The sequence below is a fragment of the Panthera uncia genome, chromosome D1, assembly GCF_023721935.1.
Source record: "Panthera uncia isolate 11264 chromosome D1, Puncia_PCG_1.0, whole genome shotgun sequence".
Classification (NCBI taxonomy): domain Eukaryota; kingdom Metazoa; phylum Chordata; class Mammalia; order Carnivora; family Felidae; genus Panthera; species Panthera uncia.
In genome coordinates this window covers 39778193-39800861 of record NC_064808.1, presented here as the reverse complement: position 1 = coordinate 39800861, position 22669 = coordinate 39778193, and the positions used below count along the sequence as shown (strand labels likewise).

The window sequence follows — 22669 nt, the reverse complement described above, 5'->3', positions numbered from 1 at the left end:
GACACGGGTGTGCTAGCATGTGTCTGTTTGTGTCTATGGAGCTACATGGAACTATGTGTGCATAGTGTATGTGTGTGAGACTCAGGGTGAGCCCTCATATGTCAGTGTGTGTGTGTGTGTGTGTGTGTGATATTTGGTGTCACAAGACAGTGTGTGTGCATTTGTAAGAAAGATAAAGCAAGATTGTGTGTGAGTGTGTGTGTGTGTGTGTATGTGTGTGTGCATGCATGGGTATGCTCGGGTTTTTCTGAGTCTAAGCTAGTGTGTCTGCACATCTGTGTACCTGGAGCTCTCTGCAAGGGCCAGACAGATATGCAGAGGTCTCTGGGAGTCAGTTCCCCGACCCCCAATCTCATGCTCAGCCCATCCCCAGGCCCCTGATGGGTATGTTGGGTGCGTGGAGAGTAAGGACACCACTCCCTAGTAGTCTTACTTCTGGGTCCCCTGACCTGCTACAGTCTACATTGGAAAGGATCTTATTGCCCTTAGGCTTGAGGGTTGGGGTGGGGGAATGAGTGGCTGTGGCACTAGGCGGGGCACTCACGCTGTCCCTCCACCCTGTGCCCCAGCCAATCGCTGAGCAGGACTGCGTCCGCCACATCTGCCTGGAGGGCCAGCTGATCCGAGTGAACCAGTCCCAGCACTGTCCCCAGGGCGCCAAACCCCCTCGCTGTGGGGTCCTGGGCCTCGCAGTGAGGGTGGGCGGGGACCGCTGCTGCCCTGTCTGGGAATGTGCCTGTGAGTCCTGGGATGTACCCGATCCTCCCCCAGTGTGACCTCGGCCCCTAACCTGTGTGCTCCTCAGCCTTAGGGTAACCCTGACCTGACTGCATTCTCCTATGGGACCTCTTGTCTCCGTGTGACCCCTGACCTGGCAGATTCCCTACTCTTGCAACCTCATCTCTGTGATGCCTGCTCTGAGCGGCTCTCCAGTCCCCAGGGCCTCTCCATCACCCAGGAAAAGGCCAAGAGGCCTGCCCTTTGTTCCTGGGTGGCCTTGGCCCCCAGAAGCATCCATCTATTCTTCTCATCCCTGCCCCTCCCCCAGGCCGATGCTCAATCTTCCCTGACCTAAGCTTCATAACCTTTGATGGGAGCCACGTAGCCCTGTTCAAGGAGGCCATCTACATCCTCACCCAGAGCCCCAACGAAATGGTCACCGTCCATGTCCTTGACTGCAAAAGTGCTAACCTGGTGACTTCCCCCTACTTCCTTTCCTTCTGGGGCCTTGGGATTGACTAGGTTTGGAAGGGAGATTGAGCGGTGAATTGGGTTTTGAGGGATGCCGGAGTTGAGGACAGATGTGTAAACCCCTACAGTATTTCCCTCTGTCAAGGGTCTCCTGGAAGGGATGTGCGGGGAAAGGGTAAGTGGGGTGCACCACCTCCTGGCCCTTCCTGGGGCCTGTGCCATTCCCAGCTTGTCCCAGCTGCCCAGGCCGATGTGGGAGGCACTGAAGTGTAGAGAAGTGGGGATGCCACTCCAGGGCCTGAGGTCAAGAGTGCTGGCTGCAGAGAATCACCTACTAGGATATCCCCATGAGCCAGGTGGAAGGAGGCAGGGTATTTTTTGTTTGTTTTTTCTTCTTCTGCTTCTTTTTTTTTTTTTTTTTGGTTGGGCTTACAGGAGGTCAGGTAGAACCAGACATGTTCCATGGGATTTTGTGCACCATCTGCACAGCCCCAGTGAGTGCTCCTGGCATATTGAGGGGGGGGGGCCAGGAAAGTGTGCTCACAATGGCTCACCAGGAGAAGCAGACAACAGGCCTGGACTCCAAGCTGATGAAGGTTGGGCTCTCTCTGCAGGGTCACCTAAACTGGCCCCCGTTCTGTCCGGTGATGCTGAATGTGACTCACTCGACCCATCAGGTCACCATCGATCGTTTCAACCGGAAGGTGAGTGCATCAAAGAGCCAGTATTCCTAGGGCAGCAATCATGGGGACAGAGGAGGGGTCTTGAGGCTTGTCCGTGATTGGGGGCAAGAGTGGGCAGGAACTCGAATGGAAAAGTTATATTTGAAAGTGACTTAATTAAAATATTTGTGGCCACTCTAATGTCAGGGGAGCACAGGTACTGGGAGGAATATTGTAAACGAGAGGAAGTTAGAATGGCAAGAGAGAGAGTGACCTTAAATGATTGTGGTTAAAGTATCTACTTCAGCAGTTTTTATAAAAATATGTGGCCATGTGCAAGTTTTATATAAATATATGGCGATGTTTTTCTAAAAATATATATTTCTAGAGCCCCTTCTGAGAAAGGGACTATATAAGTGAGGAGCCCTGATTTTAAGCTTCATTAGTTTCACACTAAGCCCACCTCTGCCAAGGAGCTGGCGTTCAACAGCAGCCCACTCTGTGTGGTACCCTCCCAAGGGTCTGCTTTGCTCCTCCCAACAGGTGGGTCAGAGGGGCTGATGTGTGTCCTCCTGTGGTCCTGACTCTCCCCACCCATTCCTGAGCCAAGACCTGCAGCCCTCCTGTTGGAATCTGCCCTTGAATGCCAGACTTAGGGCCGCCACACCCTCTGAAGCTCTCAGGAACCGGAGAAAACTCCTTGGGTTTTATCCCTTAGGTTTTTAAATGTTTCCATTAAAAGAAATTTGAGGTATAACTTACCTACAGTAAAATTCACCCTTGTTAGTGTGCAGTTCTATAAGTTTTAACAAACACCCACAGTCTTGTAACCACCACCATAATCATCACCCCCAGTCGTTGCCCTGTGCCACTTTGTTGTCAACCTCTCCCACCTGCTGACAACCGCTGCCTTCTGTCCCTATACTTTTGGCTTTTCCAGAATGGCATATGCAGGGAACCAGAGTATACGGTGAGATTCTCCCCCATGGCATGTATCAGTAGTCTGTTGATTGTTATTGTTGTAATATTCTGTCATACAGATGTGCCACTATTTGTTTATCCGTTCGCCAGTTGAAAGACATTTGGGCCGCTTCCAGTTTGGGGTGCTAACAAATAAAGATGCCTAAGCATTTGTATAAGGTTTTTTAAATTGAAGTATAGTTAGCATATAATGTTATATTAGTTTCAGGTGTACAACATAGTGATTCAACAATTTCATACATTACTCAGTGCTCATCAGTATAAATGTAGCTGCCACTTGTCACTGTATGTGATTACAACATTATTGACTGTATTCCTTATGCTGTGCTTTTCATTTTCATGACTTATTTATTTTATAACCGGAAGTTTGTACCCCTTAATTCCCTTTATCTATTTCACCCATTCCCCCACCCACCTTCCCTCTGGCAACCACCAGTTTGTTCTCTGTGTTTAAGCCTGTTTTAAATCTGTTTTTTTTTTCTTTCTTCCTCTCTTTCTCTCTTTTTCTGTTTCTTTCTTTCTTTCTTTCTTTCTTTCTTAGTTTCTTTCTTTATTCATTTATTTTGTTTTTTAGCTTCCACATTTAAGTGAAATCATCATGTACCATTTGCTTCTGTGTCTGACTTATTTCACATAGCACGGTACCTTCTAGGGTCCTTCCATTTTGCCGTAAATGGAAAAATTTCATTCTTTTTTTTTTTTATTTTTTTTAATGTTTATTTATTTTTGAGACAGAGAGAGACAGAGCATGAACGGGGGAGGGCCAGAGAGAGGGAGACACAGAATCTGAAGCAGGCTGCAGGCTCCGAGCTGTCAGCACAGAGCCCGACGCAGGGCTTGAACTCACGGACTGCGAGATCATGACCTGAGCCGAAGTTGGCCGCTCAAACGACTGAGCCACCCAGACGCCCCATTTCATTCTTTTTTATGGTTGAGTAATAATTGTGTGTACACACACACACATATATGTATGTATACATAAATCTTATTTATCCATTCATCTATGGATGGACACTTGGGTTGTTCCCATATCTTGGCTATTATAAATTATGCTGCTATAAACATAGGGGTGCGTATATCTTTTTGAATTTTGTTTTCTTTGGGTGAACAGCTGGTAGTGGAATTACTAGATCATATAGTATTTCTTTTTTTTTAATTTTTTAAAATGTTTGTTTATTTTTGAGAGAGAGACAGAGCATGAGCAGGGAAGGGGCAGAGAGAGAGGGAGACACAGAATCCAAAGCAGGCTCCAGGCTCTGAGCCATCAGCACAGAGCCAGACGCAGGGCTCAAACTCACAAACCATGAGATCATGACCAGAGCAGAAGTCGGACACTTAACTGACTGAGCCACCCAGGCACCCCAATCATATAGTATTTCTATTTTTAATTTCTTAAGGAACCTCCATAATGTTTTCCACAGTGGCTGCACCAATTTACATTACCAACAGCACACAAGGGTTCCTTTTTCTTCACATCCTCAGCAACACTTGTTATTTCTCATCTTTTTGATTCTAGCCATTCTGACTGGTATCAGGTAATCTCTTGTGGTTTTGACTTGCAGTTCCCTGATGATTAGTGATTTTGAGCACCTTTTCATGTGTCTGTTTGCCATCTATATGACTTCTTTGGAAAATGTCTATTCAGGTCCTCTGCCCATTTTTTAGTTGGATTATTGTGGTCTTTTGGTGTTGAGTTTTTAAGTCATTCTAACAGATGTGTAATAAGATCTCATTGTAGTTTTAATTTGCATTTCTCTAATTGCTGATAATATTGAATATATTTTCATGGGTTTGTTTTCCATGGTATATCCTCTTCGGTGAAATGTCTGTTCAAACCTTTGCACGTTTTAAAGATTATGTTGTCTGTTTTATTGAGTTTTGAGAATTTTTTGTATTTTTTTGGATACAGGTCCTTTATCAGATATAAGTATTATCTTCCAGTCTGTGGCACATTTTTTCATTCACTTTCAAGTGTCTTTCAAAGAGCAGAAGTTTTTAATTTTGGTGGAGTCCAGTTTATCAGTTCTTTCTTTTATGGATCATGATTTTGGTGTTCTAACAAACTTTTGCTTAATGCAAAGTCTCAAGGATCTTCTCCTATGCTTTCTTCTAGAAGTTTTATAGCTTTAGGTATTACTTTAAAAAATTGTTTAATGTTTATTTATTTTTGAGAGAGAGACAGAGTGCAAGTGGGGGAGGGGCAGAGAGAGAGGGCTGAAGCAGGCTGCAGGCTCTGAGCTGTGAGCACAGAGCCTAACGTGGGGCTTGAACTCATGAATGGCAAGATCATGACCTGAGCTGAAGTTGGACGTTCAACCAACTGAACCACCCAGACGTCTCTAAATTTTTAAAAAATATTTATTTATTTTTGGCGGGGGGGGGGGGGGAGGCGCAGAGAGAGAGAGGGAGAGAGAGAGAATACCAAGCAGTCTCCTCACTGTCAGCACAGAGCCAAATGTAGGGATCAATCTCACAAACTGTGAGAGCATGACCTGAGACAAAATCAAGAATTGGACGCTTAACCAACTGAGCCACCCAGGTGCCCCTAAGTAGTAGTTTTAAGTATATGCTGCATTTTAAGTCAATTTTTATAAATTGAGTGAGGTATGGGTCAAGATTCTTTTTTTTTCTCACATATGGACACCTATATGTTCCAGCACCTTTTAAAAAATTTTTTTAACGTTTATTTATTTTTGAGACAGAGAGAGGCAGAGCATGAACAGGGGAGGGGCAGAGAGAGAGGGAGACACAGAATCTGAAACAGGCTCCAGGCTCCGAGCTGTCGGCACAGAGCCCGACGTGGGGCTCGAACTCACGGACCGTGAGATCATGACCTGAGCCGAAGTCGGACGCTTAACAGACCGAGCCACCCAGGCGCCCCTCCAGCACCTTTTTTAAAAAGATTATCCTGCCTCCATTTTGCACTTTTGTCAAAAATCAACTGACCATTAGTGTTTGGGTTTATTTCTGGACCTTTAATATTGTTCCATAAATCTATATATCTATCTTTTCACCAGTGCCACACTGTCTTGATAACTGTTACTTCTTATTAAATTTTTATTAAAATCAGGTTGTATGAGTCTTCCAACTTTCTTCTCTTTCAAAATTATGTTGGCTATTTTAATTATTTCATCTTTCTATATAAAGTAGTTTTCAGTATAAGAATCTTGAACTTATTTTGTCAGATTTATCTCTAAAATTTTCATATTTCTGATGTTATTGTAAATGATTCTGTTCTTTTTATTCACTTTCCAGTCGCTCATTGCTAATATATATACATACAATTGATTTTTGCATCTTTTAAAAAGTGTTTGCCGTTGGGTTTTCATTTAGCTGTTTATATGTACACATGAGTTTTACATTGATCTCATATCTTGCAACCTTGTTAAACTCACTTATTAGTCCTTGTAAATTCTTCTAGTTTTTCTACATAGATGTTTATGTCTTTTCTAAATAGAGATGATTTTATTTCTTCCTTTCCAGTGGGTATTTTTAAAATTTATTTTTCTTGCCTATTGCATTGGTTAGGACCTCTAATATGATGTTGAATAAGAGGGATTGAGCACTGACATCCTTGTCTTGCATCTGGTCTTAGGGAGAAGGCATTCAGTCTTTCACTATAAAGCACAAAGTTAGTTGTAGGTCTTTTATAGATATCCTTTATCTGGTGAAGAAAATTTTCTCCTATTTGTAGTTTGCTGAGAGTTTTTATTACTGTAAGCAGATGTTGAATTTTGTCAAAGCTTTTCACTGCATTTATTGAAATAATCATATTGTTCTTTTTCTTTAGACTTTCTATCCTACCCCCAAATCACAGTATTGCTGTTTACTTAAAAAAGGAAAGATTTTCAAATTTGTTTTAAATAAATAGCTTACAAATAATAGTAGTTATATTTAGAGAACATTTTATGTGTATAAAAAAACCTCTGAGTCAAGATTTACATTTACAACATCAGCAAAATCTTCTTCATTAAATATACTTAAAAGTAGAAGACAGTTTTCCTGAGAAAGAAGCTATAATCCTAGATTCAATAACCATGCAATCAACTTCTACGTGTCATCAGATGAGTTCAATTTAACTGTCATGTTAAAAAAAATCAAATTCTCCAGATTTTCTAGTTATAATTTCTAACTTAATATCTTCAAATCACCTGCTTTTGAAGGTTCTATTATTATGGTAACTTTTACGATTGTAGCAGTCCTGGATTTGGCAAGTGTATTGAAAAGTACACAGAGAGGTATTCACTGCTTCTTTAAGCCACAGTGTTGTTTGAGGTTCCCTGATTATGTTTTCTTAGCTGATTATTTTTCTTAAATTTGAGCTCTCTATGGGAATGCCTTTTTTGGCCATACCTGTTTGGAAAGCTTCCCCAACGTACGAAGGTTCAATCCTGTGATTACTGAGGTCAGACCAGTGGTTCACATCTGAAGATATTCTCATCGTGCACCCACAAAGAGAAGCTGGGAGAGGCATTGCAATTTGGCCTTTTATTGTAATCATTCCTCAGACTATTTTTCTTAAAGATTTAACTCTTTTAGAGCAGTTTCAGGTTCACAACAAAATTGAAAGGAACATATGGAGATTTCCCATATACCCTCTGTACCCACACATGCATAGCCTCCCTCATTACCAGCCTCAATCACCAGAGCTCATTTGTTACCAAGGTGAATGAATCTACATTGACACATCATCATCACCTGAAGTCCATAGTCTACCTACCTCAGGGGTCACTCTTGGTTTTCCACACGGGTTTGGGTACATATGTAATGACATCTATCCATCATTATAATATCATCCAGAGTATTTCCACTGGTTTAAAAATTCTCTGTGCTCTGCCAGTTGGTCGCCAGCCCCCACCCAACCACTGATTTTTTTTTGTTGTCTCCACAGTTTTGCTTTTCCAGAATGCCACAGAGTTGGAACCATATAGTATGTAGCCTTTTCAGATTGATTTCTTTCACTTAGCAATATGCATTCAAGGTTCCTCCGTGGCTTTTCATGGCTTGATAGCTCATTTCTTTTTACCACTGAATAATATTCCATCGGTCTTCTTTAGACGATTAATGTGTTGAATTACTACGATTTTCAAATGTTGCACTAGTGCTGCATTCCTGGAATTAACTTTATTTGGTTGAGATATATTAGCCTTGTTATATGTTGTTGGATCTTCATGAAGTGTATTAGTCTAAATTTTCTTTTCTTGTAATGTATTAGTTTAGTTTTGGTATCAGAGTAATGCCGGCCTCAATAATGAATTAGAAGTATTCCCCCTCTTTAATTTTCTGAAAAAGTTTGTGTATAATTGGTAATTTTCATATTTTTCCTTAAATATTTGGTAGACTTCAACAGTGAAGCCATCTGGGTCTGGAGTTTTCTTTGGGGGAGGTTTTTAAGTACATATTCAATTTTTTAAAATGATATAGGGCTATTCTGGTTACCTATTTTTTCTTTAGTAGGCTGGGGTAGTTTTCATTTTCACAGAATATGTCCATTCTATCCACGTTGTCAAATTTCTAGGCATTAAGTTGTTCATCGTACACTCTTGCTATCCTTTTAGGATATCCTTGCTATACCATAGGATCTGTATCCATGTACCCTGTCTCATTCCTGATATTAGTAATTTGTGTCTTTTCTCTTTTTCCTCACCAGTCTGGCTAGAGTTTTGTCAGGTTTATTGTTTTTCTCAAAGAATGTTTTTATTGGTTTTCTCTGCTGTTTTTCTGTTTTCTATTTCATTGATTTTTGCTCTTATGTCTATTATTTTATTCCTTCTGATTCCTTTGGGTTTAATTTACTCTTTTTTTTCCCTAGTTTATTAAGGTTATAGCCTAGGTCACTGATTTGAGACCTTTCTGCTCTTTCTAATATAAGTATCTAGTGCCACAATTTTCCCTTTAGGTCTGATTTAGCAGCATCTTACAAATTTTGATATCTTGTATTTTCATTTTCATTAAGTTTAAAATACTTTAAAATTTTCCCTTTGATTTTTGTTTAATCCATGGGTTATTTACAAGTGTTTTTCTTTAGTTTCCAAATATTTGGTGATTTTCCAGATACCTTTCTATTACTGATTTGTAATTTAATTTCACTGTGTTCAGAGAACATTTAATCTAACTTTGACCTTTTTAAATTTAATGAGACTTGTTTTATGTACCAGAATACACTCTATCTTGTAAATGTATATTCTCTTGTTGAGTGGAGTATTCTGTGAATGTCAGTTAGGTCAAGTTGACTGATAGTGTTGTTCAAGTCTCTACATCCTTACTCATTTCCTATTTGTTCTATCAATCATTGAAAGAGAAGATGTTGAAATTTCTGACTAAAGTTGTTGATTTGTCAATTTTTCTTTGGAGTTTTATCAGTTTTTTATTCACCTATTTTTAAATTGTTATTTGGTGCATAATACTTAAGATTGTTATTCCCTCTTGTTGAATTAACTCCTTTATCAGTATGAAATGTCCTTTTTCTCCTGGTAAAAGTCCTTGTTCTGAATTCTGCTTTGTCTGAATTGTCTGTAATAGCTTCTCCAGTTTTCTTTTGATTTGTGTTAGCATGTATATTTAATGTATATATCTAAGAGATATCTTTTTCCATCCTTTTTCTTTTAACATAGTGTGTCTTTTTATTTAAAGTAGGATTTTGTAGGGCGTGAATAGTTGGGTCTTCCTTTCCTCTTATCTAATCTGTGAATCTCTGCCTTTTAATTGGGAGATCCTTAGACCATTTACATTTAATTTAGTCATCAATATGATTAGGTTTGTATATAACATAATGTTGGTATTTGTTCTCTGTTTGTCCCCTCCCTTTCCTTCTTTTCTGTCCTCTTTGGGTATTTATTTATTTATTTATTTGAGGAGGGAGAGGCAGAGAGAGAGGAGGAAAGAGAATCTTAAGCAGGCCCCATATTCAGCTGAGAGCCCAACACAGGGCTCCATCTCATGACCATGAGATCATGACCTGAGCTGAAATCAAGAGTCAGACACTTAACCAACTGAGTCACCCAGGTGCCCCATTTTGAGGTTATTTTTAATGATTCCATTTCATTGCCTATGTTGGATTATTATCTGTACATTTTACTTCTACATCTGTTATAAACTACACATTACATCATTATTACTTTTCCTGAAGCAGTCAATTATTTTCTAGCATGGTTTTTAAAATAAGAAAAGTTTATATTATCTGCATATTTATCATTCCTGGTGTCCTTCATTCCTTTGTGTAGATCTCGATTTCCATCTGATATCACTTTTCTTCTGCCTGAAGGACTTCCATTAATATTCTTATAGTGAGGTTCTGCCAGTAATAAATTCTTTCAGTTTTTATATATCTGAAAAAGTTTTGACCTCACCTTCATTTTTTAAAGATATTTTTTAATTTTAACTTGTTTTATTTTTTATTTTTTTTTAATTTACATCCAAATTAGTTAGCATATAGTGCAACAATGATTTCAGGAGTAGATTCCTTAGTGCCCCTTACCCATTTAGCCCATCCCCCCCTCCCACAACCCCTCCAGTAACCCTCAGTTTGTTCTCCATATTTATGAGTCTCTTCTGTTTTGTCCCCCTGCCTGTTTTTATATTATTTTTGTTTTCCTTCCCTTAGGTTCATCTGTTTTGTCTTTTAAAGTCCTCATATGAGTGAAGTCATATGATTTTTGTCTTTCTCTGACTTACTAATTTCACTTAGCATAATACCTTCCAGTTCCGTCCATGTAGCTGCAAATGGCAAGATTTCATTCTTTTTGATTGCCAAGTAATACTCCATTGTATATATGTGTGTGTGTGTGTGTGTGTGTGTGTGTGTGTGTGTGTATACCACATCGTATATCCATCAATGGACATTTGGGCTCTTTCCATACTTTGGCTATTGTCGATAGTGCTGCTGTAAACATGGGGGTGCATATGTCCCTTTGAAACAGCACACCTGTATCCCTTGGATAAATGCTTAGTAGTGCAATTGCTGGGTCATAGGGTAGTTCTATTTTTAGTTTTTTGAGGAACCTCCATACTGTATTCCAGAGTGGCTGCACCAGCTTGCATTCCCCAATTTTTTAAAGATATTTTAACTGGGTTTAGAATTATAGGTTGACTTTAATTTTTCTTTCAGTGCTTTAAAGATTTTGCTCCACTGTCTTTTCTTTTTAAATTGAGGTAAAATTGAGCTAACATAAAATTAATCATTAATCTCCCTACCCCCTGTCCACCACCAATATGCATTCTGTCTATAGATTTGCTTATTCTGGATATTTCATATAAATGGAGTCTATAATATGTGACTTTTTGTGTCTCGCTCTTTGACTTAGCATAATATTTCTGAGGTTCATCTGTGTTGTAATATCTACCAGTACTTCATTCAATTTTGGGCTAAATAACATTCTATTGTATGTACATACCGCCATTGTTTTATCCATTCATTCATCGATGGCCGTTTGGACTGTTTCCACCTTTTGCCTATTGTGAATAGTGCTGCTATATATAAAGTTGTGCTTTCACTTTGCTTATTTCCAATAAGAAATCTTCTGTCATTCTGATCTTTGTTTCCCTACATAATGGGTCTTTTTTTTTCCTGACTGCTTTTACAATTTTCCTTCTATCACAAACAGTGATTGAGACCCCAGTTAATGTCAGGCTCAAAGGCAAGAGCTGGGGATTCGAAGGTGGATCAGACAGAATTTTTGCCCTTAAGAAACTCAGAGTCTACAGGATGCCTCGATGAGGGAACAGATTCTATCTTAACGGTCAGCACAGAGATGAGGTCAGCCCAGAGAAGGGGTGCCCAAGCTAGAGGCTGCTGACTTAGGAAAATCTCCCTAAAAAAATGACCTGAGCAGATCAGGAAAGAAGAGAGTGGTTAGAAAGGCTCAAGGTATGTGTATTTCTTGTTTTATCATTTTGTGCTCATGAAATGGTTTCAGAATTCTTCCGTGCCACCCTGGACTATGTCTTGGCCACATGTGCCTGAAACAGAGCCTGTGACATAGCTTGATACTGTTTGTTGGATAAATGGATGGAGGGATGGATGAACAGATGGGCAGACAGACAAGCTGTGCTCACATTGAACACCCCCACCCCACAAGGTGACTGTGGACTCACAGCCTGTCTGGCCCCCTGTGAGCAGACACGGATTCAGAATTGAGGACACAGGCCACATGTACGTGATCCGGACGCCGTCACACATCCAGATCCAGTGGCTCCACAGCTCAGGACTCATGATCCTGGAGGCCAGCAAAACCAGCGAGGCCCAGGGCCGTGGCCTCTGCGGTGAGGAGGGACCCAGCTGGGGTGGGGAGGGAGGTGAGGGGATCTAGCTCCCTGAGTTTCCGGAGTCCACCTCTGTCCCCGGACACAGGTTCCTCTGTGTGAAATCAGGGGAAGCTAGGACAGAGTGCCAGCCCAGAGGTGGGACCAGGAGGGCTGCCAGGGCAGAGAGACCTAATGTCCTGTGTTCTGGGGCTGAAGCTGCCAGCAGGGAGATGGCGCGGGGCTCTGGCCTCGGCCAGTTGTCACTTTGGCCGGGATTGTCTGTCAGCTTCCCTGACAGCTTCCTAATACCAGATGATCCTTCCTGTCTGCATGTGCATGGGCACTTCACAAAGCACTTCCACACTCTGATCTCACTGATTGCAGGCCATCCACACAACAACCCTGAGAGGTGGCCATTGAACTAAAGAAGAAAGAGTGCCCAGAGAGGTTAAGTGGCTTGCCTAAGCTCACACAGCAGAGCTGCCACAATGCACAAAATTAGGGCTCTTCAGACCACAGCATGACTGTAGTAGCATGCCCTAAGGGACTGGATGTATCTTGATAAGAAAACAGGGTGCAGGAAGAGTCTGAGGGCGGACTGCTGCACCCTCACAGGACACCCATGACAGGTGGCCGTGATTATGATGACGGGAGACATAGGCACACTTATACACACACATACTTGCGTGGCCTCCCCCCATTAATCTGCACCCATTTTAATCATTCATGCTTGCACCCCTGTATTCAAAATGCCCTCTACATATGAAGTGACACATTTAAGTCTGGTCCCTGCTCATTCTTTCATTTATTTCCCATGTACCAGTCACGGGACAGATAGTATGCAAAGCAGACAAAATTGCTGTTTTATGAAACTTCTGTCCTTACTGACTTATTGATACAAACATCTTTACACACACACACACACACACACACACACACACACACACCAGCACTGCCACCACTTCCACCATCCCTTTGCCACCGTTTCTTCCTTCCATTGTTTATGCCTGGCAAGGAGTGCTGGGGGCAGCAGTGATCCCCTGCCTGGGATACCTTTGTGACTCAAGGCCAACACCCAAAACGCAGCCACTGGGACCATTGATAAAACCTGAAGGTTTTGTAGCCAATCATGCTATATATTCATGACACTTGTGGCTGGAGCACAAGCCGGCTAATTTTCCTCTGTTTTTATCCACACTCACGCTTAGTATCCTGGGCACCCGGCTGGGCAACTTGGGGGACTACTGAGAGAGTAAGAAAATGAGTCTAAAGGAAAACGAGTCTTTGCATCCAGAGCAAGACATACCTGCAAACCAAAGCCTGCTCTGCAGAACTGGGAAAGTCATGGACTCAGATGCATGTGAGGGGCATTTGAAGGACACACTTCTGAGGAAGTGTTTCAGGCAGGAGGAACAGTGTAAGCAAGGTCAAAGGCAGGGAAGTGTGTGTTTGGAGCCTAGAGTGTGAGAGATAAAGCTGGAAGTTAAGTTAGAAGCTGTGACAGACAAGCTCTTGCCCTACTCCCGTCTCCCTGCCTTTCAACACAGCCAAAGTTGATTTCTGGCACATGTAAATTCCCAAATGGAGACTCCGTTCATCACGTGGCTCTTCCATTCTCAGCACAAGCTTCCAGCTCCACTGCAGGAAAAAGAGTTAGGAAGTGTTTATGGGCCAGGCCTGGCACACTGCCTCACCCTCACTCTCCTTCTGCCAGCTGGGACTCGGCATGGGCTCCCCCACCCCAGGAGAGCCTGGAAAACACAGGCTCTCGAACTGCCCGGGAAGAAAAGGAAACAGGTGTTAGTTACACTTAGCTAGCAATCTCTGCTAGAGCACATTTTTGGGAGTAACCTTTCGTTTTGACACAATGTCTAAAGTAGTATGAACTCCCATGTACTTTTTGTTCAGATTTACTAAGTGTTTGCATTTTGCCCCATTTACTTTTCCTGCCTGTGTGTGTGTATGTATATAAAATACACACATGTGTATGCATGCAGGCAGATGTGTAAATACATCTATACATGTAGGATTTATATAAATGCACTTTTTTATGTGTATGCAATTTGCATATATATGCATTTTTCTGAGCAATTTGAAAGTATGTTTGAGACATTGTATCCCTCTATCTCTGAATTCTTTGGTGTGCATTTCCTGAGAACAACAACATCTTCCTACACAGCAGGTTTCTTCTCTGTGCCTCGTTTATCTCATCTATAAAATGAGGGTAATAGTAATACCAGCCTCAAAGAATTGTTGTAAGAAATATGCAGAGTGACATCTGGGGACCTGGGCGTGGTGGTGATTATTATAGCTATCGGCATAATTCTGCCCCATTTCAGGTATCTGTGATGGGGACGCAGCCAATGACCTCACCCTGGAGGATGGTTCTGTGGTGGGTGAGGCTGAGGACCCTGCTCCCTTTCTGGACAGCTGGCAGGTGCCCAGCTCCCTGACCTCGGTGGGCCAGACCCGCTTCCGCCCAGACAGCTGTACCACAGCTGACTGCTCACCCTGCCTTCGCATGGTGTCCAACCGCACCTTCAGCGCCTGTCACCGCTTTGTATGTACCCACTGTGTCCAGTGTTGGGGGACCTCCCGGGCTAGGAATGGCAGCACTACCTGCAGAGGGTGGGCCCCCAGAGGTGTTGAACTTGGGACTGGATTAGGAGTCTTCAGAAGCTCGTTGTTGCCCCTGGACTGGGCGAGGAGGAGCTGGATGCTGGGATGGGGGGAGTCGGGATAAGCAGCGCTGTCTGATGCACGTGCCCAGGTTCCCCCAGAGTCGTTCTGTGAGCTGTGGATCCGGGACACCAAGTACGTGCAGCAGCCCTGCGTGGCACTGACCGTGTATGTGGCTATGTGCCACAAGTTCCACGTGTGCATCGAGTGGAGACGCTCCGACTACTGCCGTGAGTCAGGGGGCTGAGGGGAGAGCAGGGAGGGTGGGGGACTCCTCCATTGCTTCTGTTGCTCCCACCCCCTGTTAATTATTCATTCATTCATTCATTCATTCATATTAAGAAGTTAAGAAACATTTTATAAATAAACCCATAAGTACATTAATAAATTTATTTTTATTACAATTTATATTAATAAGTCAAAGGAATATTATCTGATTACTCTTTAATTTATCTGAATCTCCTTGCTTCATCTGTAAAATGAGGACAGTAATAGTAGCTCCCTCTAGGGTTGTTTTGAAGGTGACATGAGACAGTGTGTGCAGAGTGGCCCCACCACATGGTTACCATCCAGGAAATGTTAGTTCCTTTCTCTAAATTCTTGGTCATCTTTCTCTTCTTTCAGTCTCTCCCCTCCTTCCCTGAGAATGGAGGTGAGATCCACCGCCTCCCCACCCTGTTAGGTTTGCGTTAGTGGGGTAGGCAGGGGTAGACTGGCCTCGAGTAGATTGATTTATAAATGTGAACACATCCAGATAGGCTGGAAACAGCTCGCAGGAAGACCGCACCTACAATAAGACGGATAAAGGATGACAAGACTAAGTCATCCAGAGGAGTGTTTTCAAACTGCGGGTGTGAAATCAACTTTGGGGGTCAACACCACATTCAAAATACACAATAGAATAGAAAATGCTAGCGTGTACTCCACCTAGAAAGATTAAATATTATTTTGTGAAAAAAATTCGTTTTCATATATCAGTAATTCTCAATCCCGGCTCCCCCTTTGAAATCACCAAGGAACTTCAGAAAGTATTAATGTTGGGCCCCACAACAAGAGGTTCCAATTCAGTTGCCCTGCGGTGAGATCCTGGCAAAGGTATTTCAAAAACTCCCAAGTGACTCCTTGGCAATCAGGTTTGAGGAACACTGTTCTACATGCACTTGTGTATTGGACTGCAATGTAAAATCTGCTTTTTCCCGTTAAGAAAGTTTGAAAACGCTGACCTAGAGCAAGGGGTTGGCAAATGTTTCCTGTAAAGGGCCAGATAGTAAATAATTGAGCTTTTCAGGCTGTGTGGTCTCTGTCACAATTACTCAACTCTGTCCTTGTAGTGCAAAATCAGCCAGATACAATAGGTAGATGAATGAGTGTGGCTGTATTTCTTTTTTTTTTTTTTAATTGTTTTTTAACGTTTATTTATTTTTGAGACAGAGAGAGACAGATCATGAACAGGGGAGGGTCACAGAGAGAGGGAGACACAGAATCTGAAACAGGCTCTAGGCTCTGAGCTGTCAGCACAGGAGTGTGGCTGTATTTCAATAAAACTTTATTTGCAAAAACAGGTGGGAGGCTGGAATTGGGCCACGGGTTGTACCTTGCTGCCTCCTGATCTAGAGAAGGGAGGTAATGCCCCTAAACCCATTTGCGCTCTCTGCTGAGGCACAGATGATGCTCTGAGGCCCCTCCTCATTCTGCCTGGGGTCTGAGCCAGGCCTGGTGCCCCCTGTGTCCCTGCAGCCTTCCTGTGTTCCAGTGACTCCATATACCAGGCATGTGTGGCAGCCTGTGAGCCCCCGGAGACATGCCAGGATGGGCTGCTTGGCCCGCTGGACCCAGAGCAGTGCCAGGTGCTGGGCGAGGGCTGCGTCTGCTCTGAGGGCACCCTTTTGCACCGGCGCCACTCAGCACTCTGCGTCCCTCAGGAGAAGTGCGGTAGGTTCTTCCTCTATCCGGGTGGGGCCCTCCAAAGCTGGCCTCGCTCTAGGGTCTCCTCAGCCCACCTGCTACCCATGGCTGAGGCCCATCTGCATTCCTCCAGGGCCACTTTGGGGATGGTCAGTGTCCCAGGGAGGGTCTAGCCTGGGACAGTCTGGGTCTCCTTGCCCGCTTCAGTGCCCCGTGCCCCACCGTACCCCCCACTGCAGCCTGCACCGACAGCACGGGGGTGCCGCGGGCCCTGGGGGAGACCTGGAACAGCTCCCTCAGCGGATGCTGCCAGCACCAGTGCCAAGCTCCCAACACCATCGTCCCAGTGGACCTGGAGTGCCCAGGGCCCCGCCCTGAGACCTGCCCACGTTTCGGGGAGGTGGCTTTGCTCCTGCCCACTGAGGATCCCTGCTGCCTGGGGACAGTTTGTGGTGAGTCAGACCCTTTACTTTCCTCGACCTCAACTTTAAGACTGTTAAAAGGCTCCGGCTCTGCCTTGATGGGTAGGACAAGGCCTGGGCAGAGGAAAGTGTCTTGAGGTGGGGGGGCGGGGGGGCAGGAGCCACCCTCAAGAATCAACGTGGGGTAGGGCTTAAAGGCACAGGCTGTGGAGCCAGGCAGCCTGGAGAACTCTTCCTCCACCACTGCAGCCTCGTGACCTCGGCAGATCATTTAACATCCTCTGTGTTTTAGTCAATTCTACTGTAGCAGGAGGCTGATCATAGGTACCCACCTTCTGGGTTGTGAGAATCTAGAAGTTTATACTGATCTAGGACAGCAGCTGGCACATGACCCATCTCAATGAATATTACCTATTAATGCTCTTCTGTCCAGTCCTGGACCTTCTATGTGACCCTCAGAGGCCCCTTCCAGGAACATGGGTCTTGGGGGGGCTGGAGGGAGAAATGGGGACAAGTTGTCTAGGTGCTGGGCAGTGCCGGAGGCTGGGGGGAGTCCCAGCCTCCAGGTGACAGGCCCCGTGGCCCCCCGGCCAGTGTGTAACCAGACCCTGTGTGAGGGCCTCGCCCCTACCTGCCACCCAGGCCACCGACTCCTCCCCCACTTCCAGGAGGACTCCTGCTGCCCCAGCTACAGCTGTGGTGAGAGACCCTGAGGTGGGGAGGGCAGGGGGAGGGGAGCCCAGCCGCTGGGTGAGGGGAGCTCTGGGGACTGGGTTCTGACTGGAGATCAGGGCAGAGCCAGGGTGGGGGCCCAGGCGTGGCCAGACAGGGTCTGCTCCTTGCACTTAATTCTGTCTTTTCCCCAGAGTGTGACCCAGACCTGTGTGAGGCAGAGCTGGTCCCCAGCTGCCGCCAGGACCAGACTCTGATCGCGGGCCGCCTGGGGGATTCGTGCTGTACCTCCTACTTCTGCGGTGGGTGGACATGCCATCGGGTGCACGGCTGGCATCCCAGCCACCCCTTCGTCACTGGTTTCCTTGGGCAGCGGGGAGGAAAGGGAGAGGGTCTCCAGGTGGACTGGGCACAGAAGGGTGAGATTCCTGTTCAGAGCGAAGTGAAGGAGGAAGAGAACCAACCCCAGCTTCATCCTGTATATTACTGAGCACGAGGAAGTTGGTGCTTGTTCAGTGTAAGACTTTAGGTTGACAGGAAAGATCTAGATTCTTTCTCCAGGACAGGCCCCATGAAGCCACAACACACTACTTTAGTCCAACTCCTGTCACAGCTGGATTTTAGGTCCCCCCCCACATACCCGGGGTGGGGGGACCACCTGTGACAGCCGTGGCCCCTGTCCCCCCTCAGCCTGCGGCGACTGTCCAGATCCCATCCCCGAGTGTCAGGAAGGAGAGGCGCTCACCGTGGACAGGAACACCACAGAGCTCTGCTGCCCTGTGTACCAGTGTGGTGAGTCCCAGCTGGACATGGGGATCTAACCGTAAGGGGCTCCAGGGACATTTATGTGCCACCAGAAACTGTCCGGCTAGCTCAGTGGGTAGAGCATGAGACTCTTATGTGCCACCAGGCCCCTTCACCATGCCCTCACCTCAGGACCGTGGGAGTTCAACAGGGAGCAACAGGGAGCCCCCAGGTAGTGAGCACCGAAGCATGAAGTAGCCAAAGCCATGATGAGACCCCACCCGAGGAAGCAGGGCCAGGCCAGGGGAGCCGGATGGTGTGGGCTCTAGGCTGTGACATGGGTGGCTCTGAGGCTTCATGAAGAGGTTCCCTGTCCCCTCCATGGCCACCCAGCCCAGGGCCAGGGACAGGCCTGGGTTGAGGCCACCCCAATCCTCCTAGCATTGATTTACAGTCTTCATTCTCTGACCCCAGTCCCCTGCTTCGCAATCTTTTTTGTCACTGTATTACCCTGGTATCTGCACATGGAGGCTGCATCCCTGACGACCCTGCATCTTGAAGCCTCTGAAGCTCTTTGGTTTTGCAATCGCAAATAAGCGTGGGCCCTTTCTGATAATTTTACAGGACATAGTACCTTAATACAGGGTGTACTATGTACCTAGTACCTTAATAGTACCTAGGTGACATAGTACGACCAGCATTTGAGACCTGAAGAACACCTGATGGATAAGAATTAACAGACTGGTTAAATTTAAAGATGACCCCATTTGCAAAAACTGCACATTGACTGTGGGAAAAACGTGAGCGAACCTCACGGGCACAGAGCGGTGCCAGTGAGGACCGTCCGCCAGGATACTCCAGGGGCAACGCCGACTGCTTCAAGTGTCAGGAACCAAGTCTGAAACAGTGTAGGTTTCCCATGGAGCGTTCCCCAGATGCGCTGTCCACACCGGGCCAATTGGCTCCACCCGGGGTCTCAGAGGCCAGTGGTCCCAAAAGTGGGGCCAGCTTACAAAGATGATCTGATGATGATCTCAATGTCCTTCCTCTCGTCTTCTCTCTCCTTTTTCTGCGCATCTCTTCTTCTCTCCAGCTCACCCCCCTCTCTTGTTCACGTGTCTCTCCACGCTTCTCAGGAGAAAGCCTGGTCGTGTGCAGTGAGTACAGGCAGGGTCAGTGAGTCATGGTTTTGCACCCCAGTCCTGCCATTTTCTGGCTGTGTGGCCTAGGGCGAGTCACGAACTCTCTGAGCCAAGGTTCCTCATTTGTAAAATGAGGTGCTAATAGTATGTCCCCTGAGGGGCAGTTGTGAAGCCTGGAGACAATATATGAAATACTTGATGGTCTTTGGGATACAGAGGTGCTCAGTATAAGGAGGCTATTGATATTATTACCTTCTCCCAATCTTCATTGTACTTTTATTATAGAGGCACTATATATGCCTTATATAAAGTACAGAATCCAAGTAAAGATAAGAAAGTGAAAATACTTTCTTCCTGCTTCCACTGTCAGCACTTGAGTATATATCCTTCCAAATAGTCTCTATGCCTTCATATGTGTGTGTGTGTTTTAACCAAAATAAGCATGTATATGCTCTTTTTTATTTTATGTTTTATTGTTTTTATTAAAGTATAATCAATGTACAATATTATATTAGTTTCAGATGTACAACATAGTGATTCAAGAAGACGTTACTCTGTCTTCACCATGATGAATGTAGTCACCGACTGTCACCACGCAATGTCATTACGATATTACTGACCATATTCCCTACGCTGTACTTTTCATCTCCGTGACTTATTTATTTTATAACTGCAAGTTTGTATCTTAATCCCCATCACCTATTTCACTCAGCTCCTCACCCGCCTTCCCTCTGGTAACCACCGGTTTGTTCTCTGCAGTTTTTTTTTTTTAATTTTTTTTTTTAATATTTATTTATTTTTGAGACAGAGAGAGACAGAGCATGAATGGGGGAGGGGCAGAGAGAGAGGGAGACACAGAATCGGAAGCAGGCTCCAGGCTCCGAGCCATCAGCCCAGAGCCTGACGCGGGGCTCGAACTCACGAACCGTGAGATCGCGACCTGAGCTGAAGTCGGACGCTCAACCGACTGGGCCACCCAGGCGCCCCTGTTCTCTGCAGTTAAGAGTCTGGCTTTTTTGTTTGTTTTCTTGTTCATTTGTTCTGTTTTTCAGACTCCACACGTAAGTGAAATCATATGGTATCTGTCTTTCTCAGTGTGACTTATTTCACTGAGCATCATACCGTCTAGCTCTATCCATGTCGTCAACAATGTGCACATGCTCTTTTTTAACCAGCTGTTTTCAGTTAATGTTAATAAAAATTTCAAGTTCTATCATACCTGGTACCTGGTTCTATCATATACCATGTTTTCCTGGTATCATACCCCATCCATGATTTTCTTGGTTTGTCCAACCCAGGACCTGTGGTCTCTTAAATATCATTTAATCTAGCATAAGCATCTTTTTCTGCATGACATGGAATTGTAGAGTTTGGGTTGTGGACCTGCAGAAAGTCCTACCTTCTAGATTTATCCACTTGCTTCCTCCGGGAACTGTTTTCCTTGCTCCTCCCATCCTCTGTGCTTCCTATAAACTAGAAATTAGATCTAAGACCCGCTGGATTCAAGTTATGTGTGGGGCTCGACAGAACACGAGCTTCAACGTACATCACATCACGAGATACAGACTAGCTGGTTGAGACACCGCAACTCAGGCTAATGTTGGTCCTGGATTACGGTGGGGACTGCCAGATGCCTCCCTCTTACATTTGCAGTTTTCCTCTTTCAGCCAGAAAGTAACCCATTACTTTGACACTATACAAAGGTCCTTCTCTTCCTCCACCTCATAATTCTTTTGATAATCCTAACCTGACTACTCGCAGGGTGACACAGAATTCAGGGGAGGGAAGGCCCAGTGGAGTGTCTTTAAGGTTCTGACATTGTCATATCGCTAATGCCTCATCAGAGTGGAACTATGTCTTCCAGTAGGAGTTCTATGGAGAGACTCCAGGAGCCCAGACTTCTTCCCAGGACTCTAGCCCTGGAGGGTGTCTGAGGACACTGGGGGGAACCCAAGGAGGAGCCCTCTCCTTAGCCAATGTTGCATTCTGGGGATTTCTGCTCCAGGTATCTGCAGCTGATGTGTCCCCTGCCTCCCCTCCCTCGCAGTGTGTGAGAGCTTCCGCTGTCCCCAAGTACAGTGTGGCATGGGCACTGCTCTAGTGGAGGTGTGGAGCCCAGACCGCTGCTGCCCCTACAAGTCCTGTGGTAAGTCCCTGGCCAGGGATGCCCTTCCCCAAAGGCAGGGATCCAGGGCCCCCGTGAAGAGTAAGGGAGGGGAGGAATGACCCACCACTGTCCCTCCAGAATCCCCAGATGGAAGCTGCCAAAATCACCTTCCTCGCCCTGCATCTGATCTCTGGGTGCTTAGCATTCCTACACCTTTTTCTCCCTAGGACAAAAGAAGGGAAAAATCAAGTTCCTTGTTCCCAAAAGGTTTTTCCTTCTAAAGCAAGTCTTTATTGCAGCTGTCTGTTAGTAAGCATGATTTTTGTTAAAATTTACCTCCGTGGCACCTGGGTGGCTCAGTTGGTTAAGTGTCTGACTCTTGATTTCGGCTCAGGTCGTGATCTCACGGTTTGTGAGTTCGAGGCCCATGTCGGGCTCTGTGCTGTTGCAGAGCCTGCTCCAGATCCGCTTTCTCTCTCCGCCCCTACCCCCCCAAATAAACAAACAAACAAACAAACAAAAATTACCTCAAACTCCTTTGGGAGCATCAATGATCTATAGTGAATACCAGTGAGCTTTATATAAAATGTTATTTAAAAAGAGTTGAGAAATTATTTTGCATTTATTTCACTGTCTTTTTCCAGGCCTGCAATGTAAGCTTCATGAGGGTAGAGATTTTAGTCTATTTTACTCATTGTGTTGTCCCCAGAGCACAGAAAAGCCTCAGCATGTAGTAAACATGACTGAGTGACCCGGGAGAGCGTTTCACAGGCACTGTGACCTTGAGCTCTCCTTACCTTGAAGCTCGAGCTGACGTGGTGTCTGTTAAGTTTGCTAGTGGGGCCACAGCAGTCGCCTTCCAACAGGACGTGCCCCTGGTTAGAAGTTCCGCCCTTGATGCGTTCCCTCCTGGAGAGGCTC

The 22669-nt window shown here is 45.0% G+C and overlaps 2 protein-coding genes and 1 non-coding gene across 3 annotated transcripts in view; 2 read left to right on the top strand and 1 right to left on the bottom strand.

The window, feature by feature from the left end:
* The window catches only part of LOC125913211 (L-lactate dehydrogenase A chain), a 968541-nt gene that overhangs the window by 315103 nt on the left and 630769 nt on the right, over positions 1 to 22669 (top strand). The gene's annotated exons all lie outside the window — the stretch shown is intronic.
* The window catches only part of OTOG (otogelin), a 91114-nt gene that overhangs the window by 60140 nt on the left and 8305 nt on the right, over positions 1 to 22669 (top strand). Inside the window, exons 36-47 of the mRNA XM_049639960.1 lie at positions 570 to 738; positions 1049 to 1194; positions 1806 to 1895; positions 11912 to 12095; positions 14417 to 14637; positions 14848 to 14986; positions 16494 to 16688; positions 16901 to 17113; positions 17678 to 17782; positions 17950 to 18057; positions 18446 to 18547; positions 21689 to 21787. Of these exons, the coding sequence (XP_049495917.1) occupies positions 570 to 738; positions 1049 to 1194; positions 1806 to 1895; positions 11912 to 12095; positions 14417 to 14637; positions 14848 to 14986; positions 16494 to 16688; positions 16901 to 17113; positions 17678 to 17782; positions 17950 to 18057; positions 18446 to 18547; positions 21689 to 21787 (1771 nt within the window). The remainder of the gene's footprint in view (positions 1 to 569; positions 739 to 1048; positions 1195 to 1805; positions 1896 to 11911; positions 12096 to 14416; positions 14638 to 14847; positions 14987 to 16493; positions 16689 to 16900; positions 17114 to 17677; positions 17783 to 17949; positions 18058 to 18445; positions 18548 to 21688; positions 21788 to 22669) is intronic.
* Positions 7234 to 7343, bottom strand: LOC125917770 (small nucleolar RNA SNORD89). The gene has a single exon (XR_007456291.1). It is a non-coding gene; the product is annotated as a small nucleolar RNA SNORD89 (small nucleolar RNA).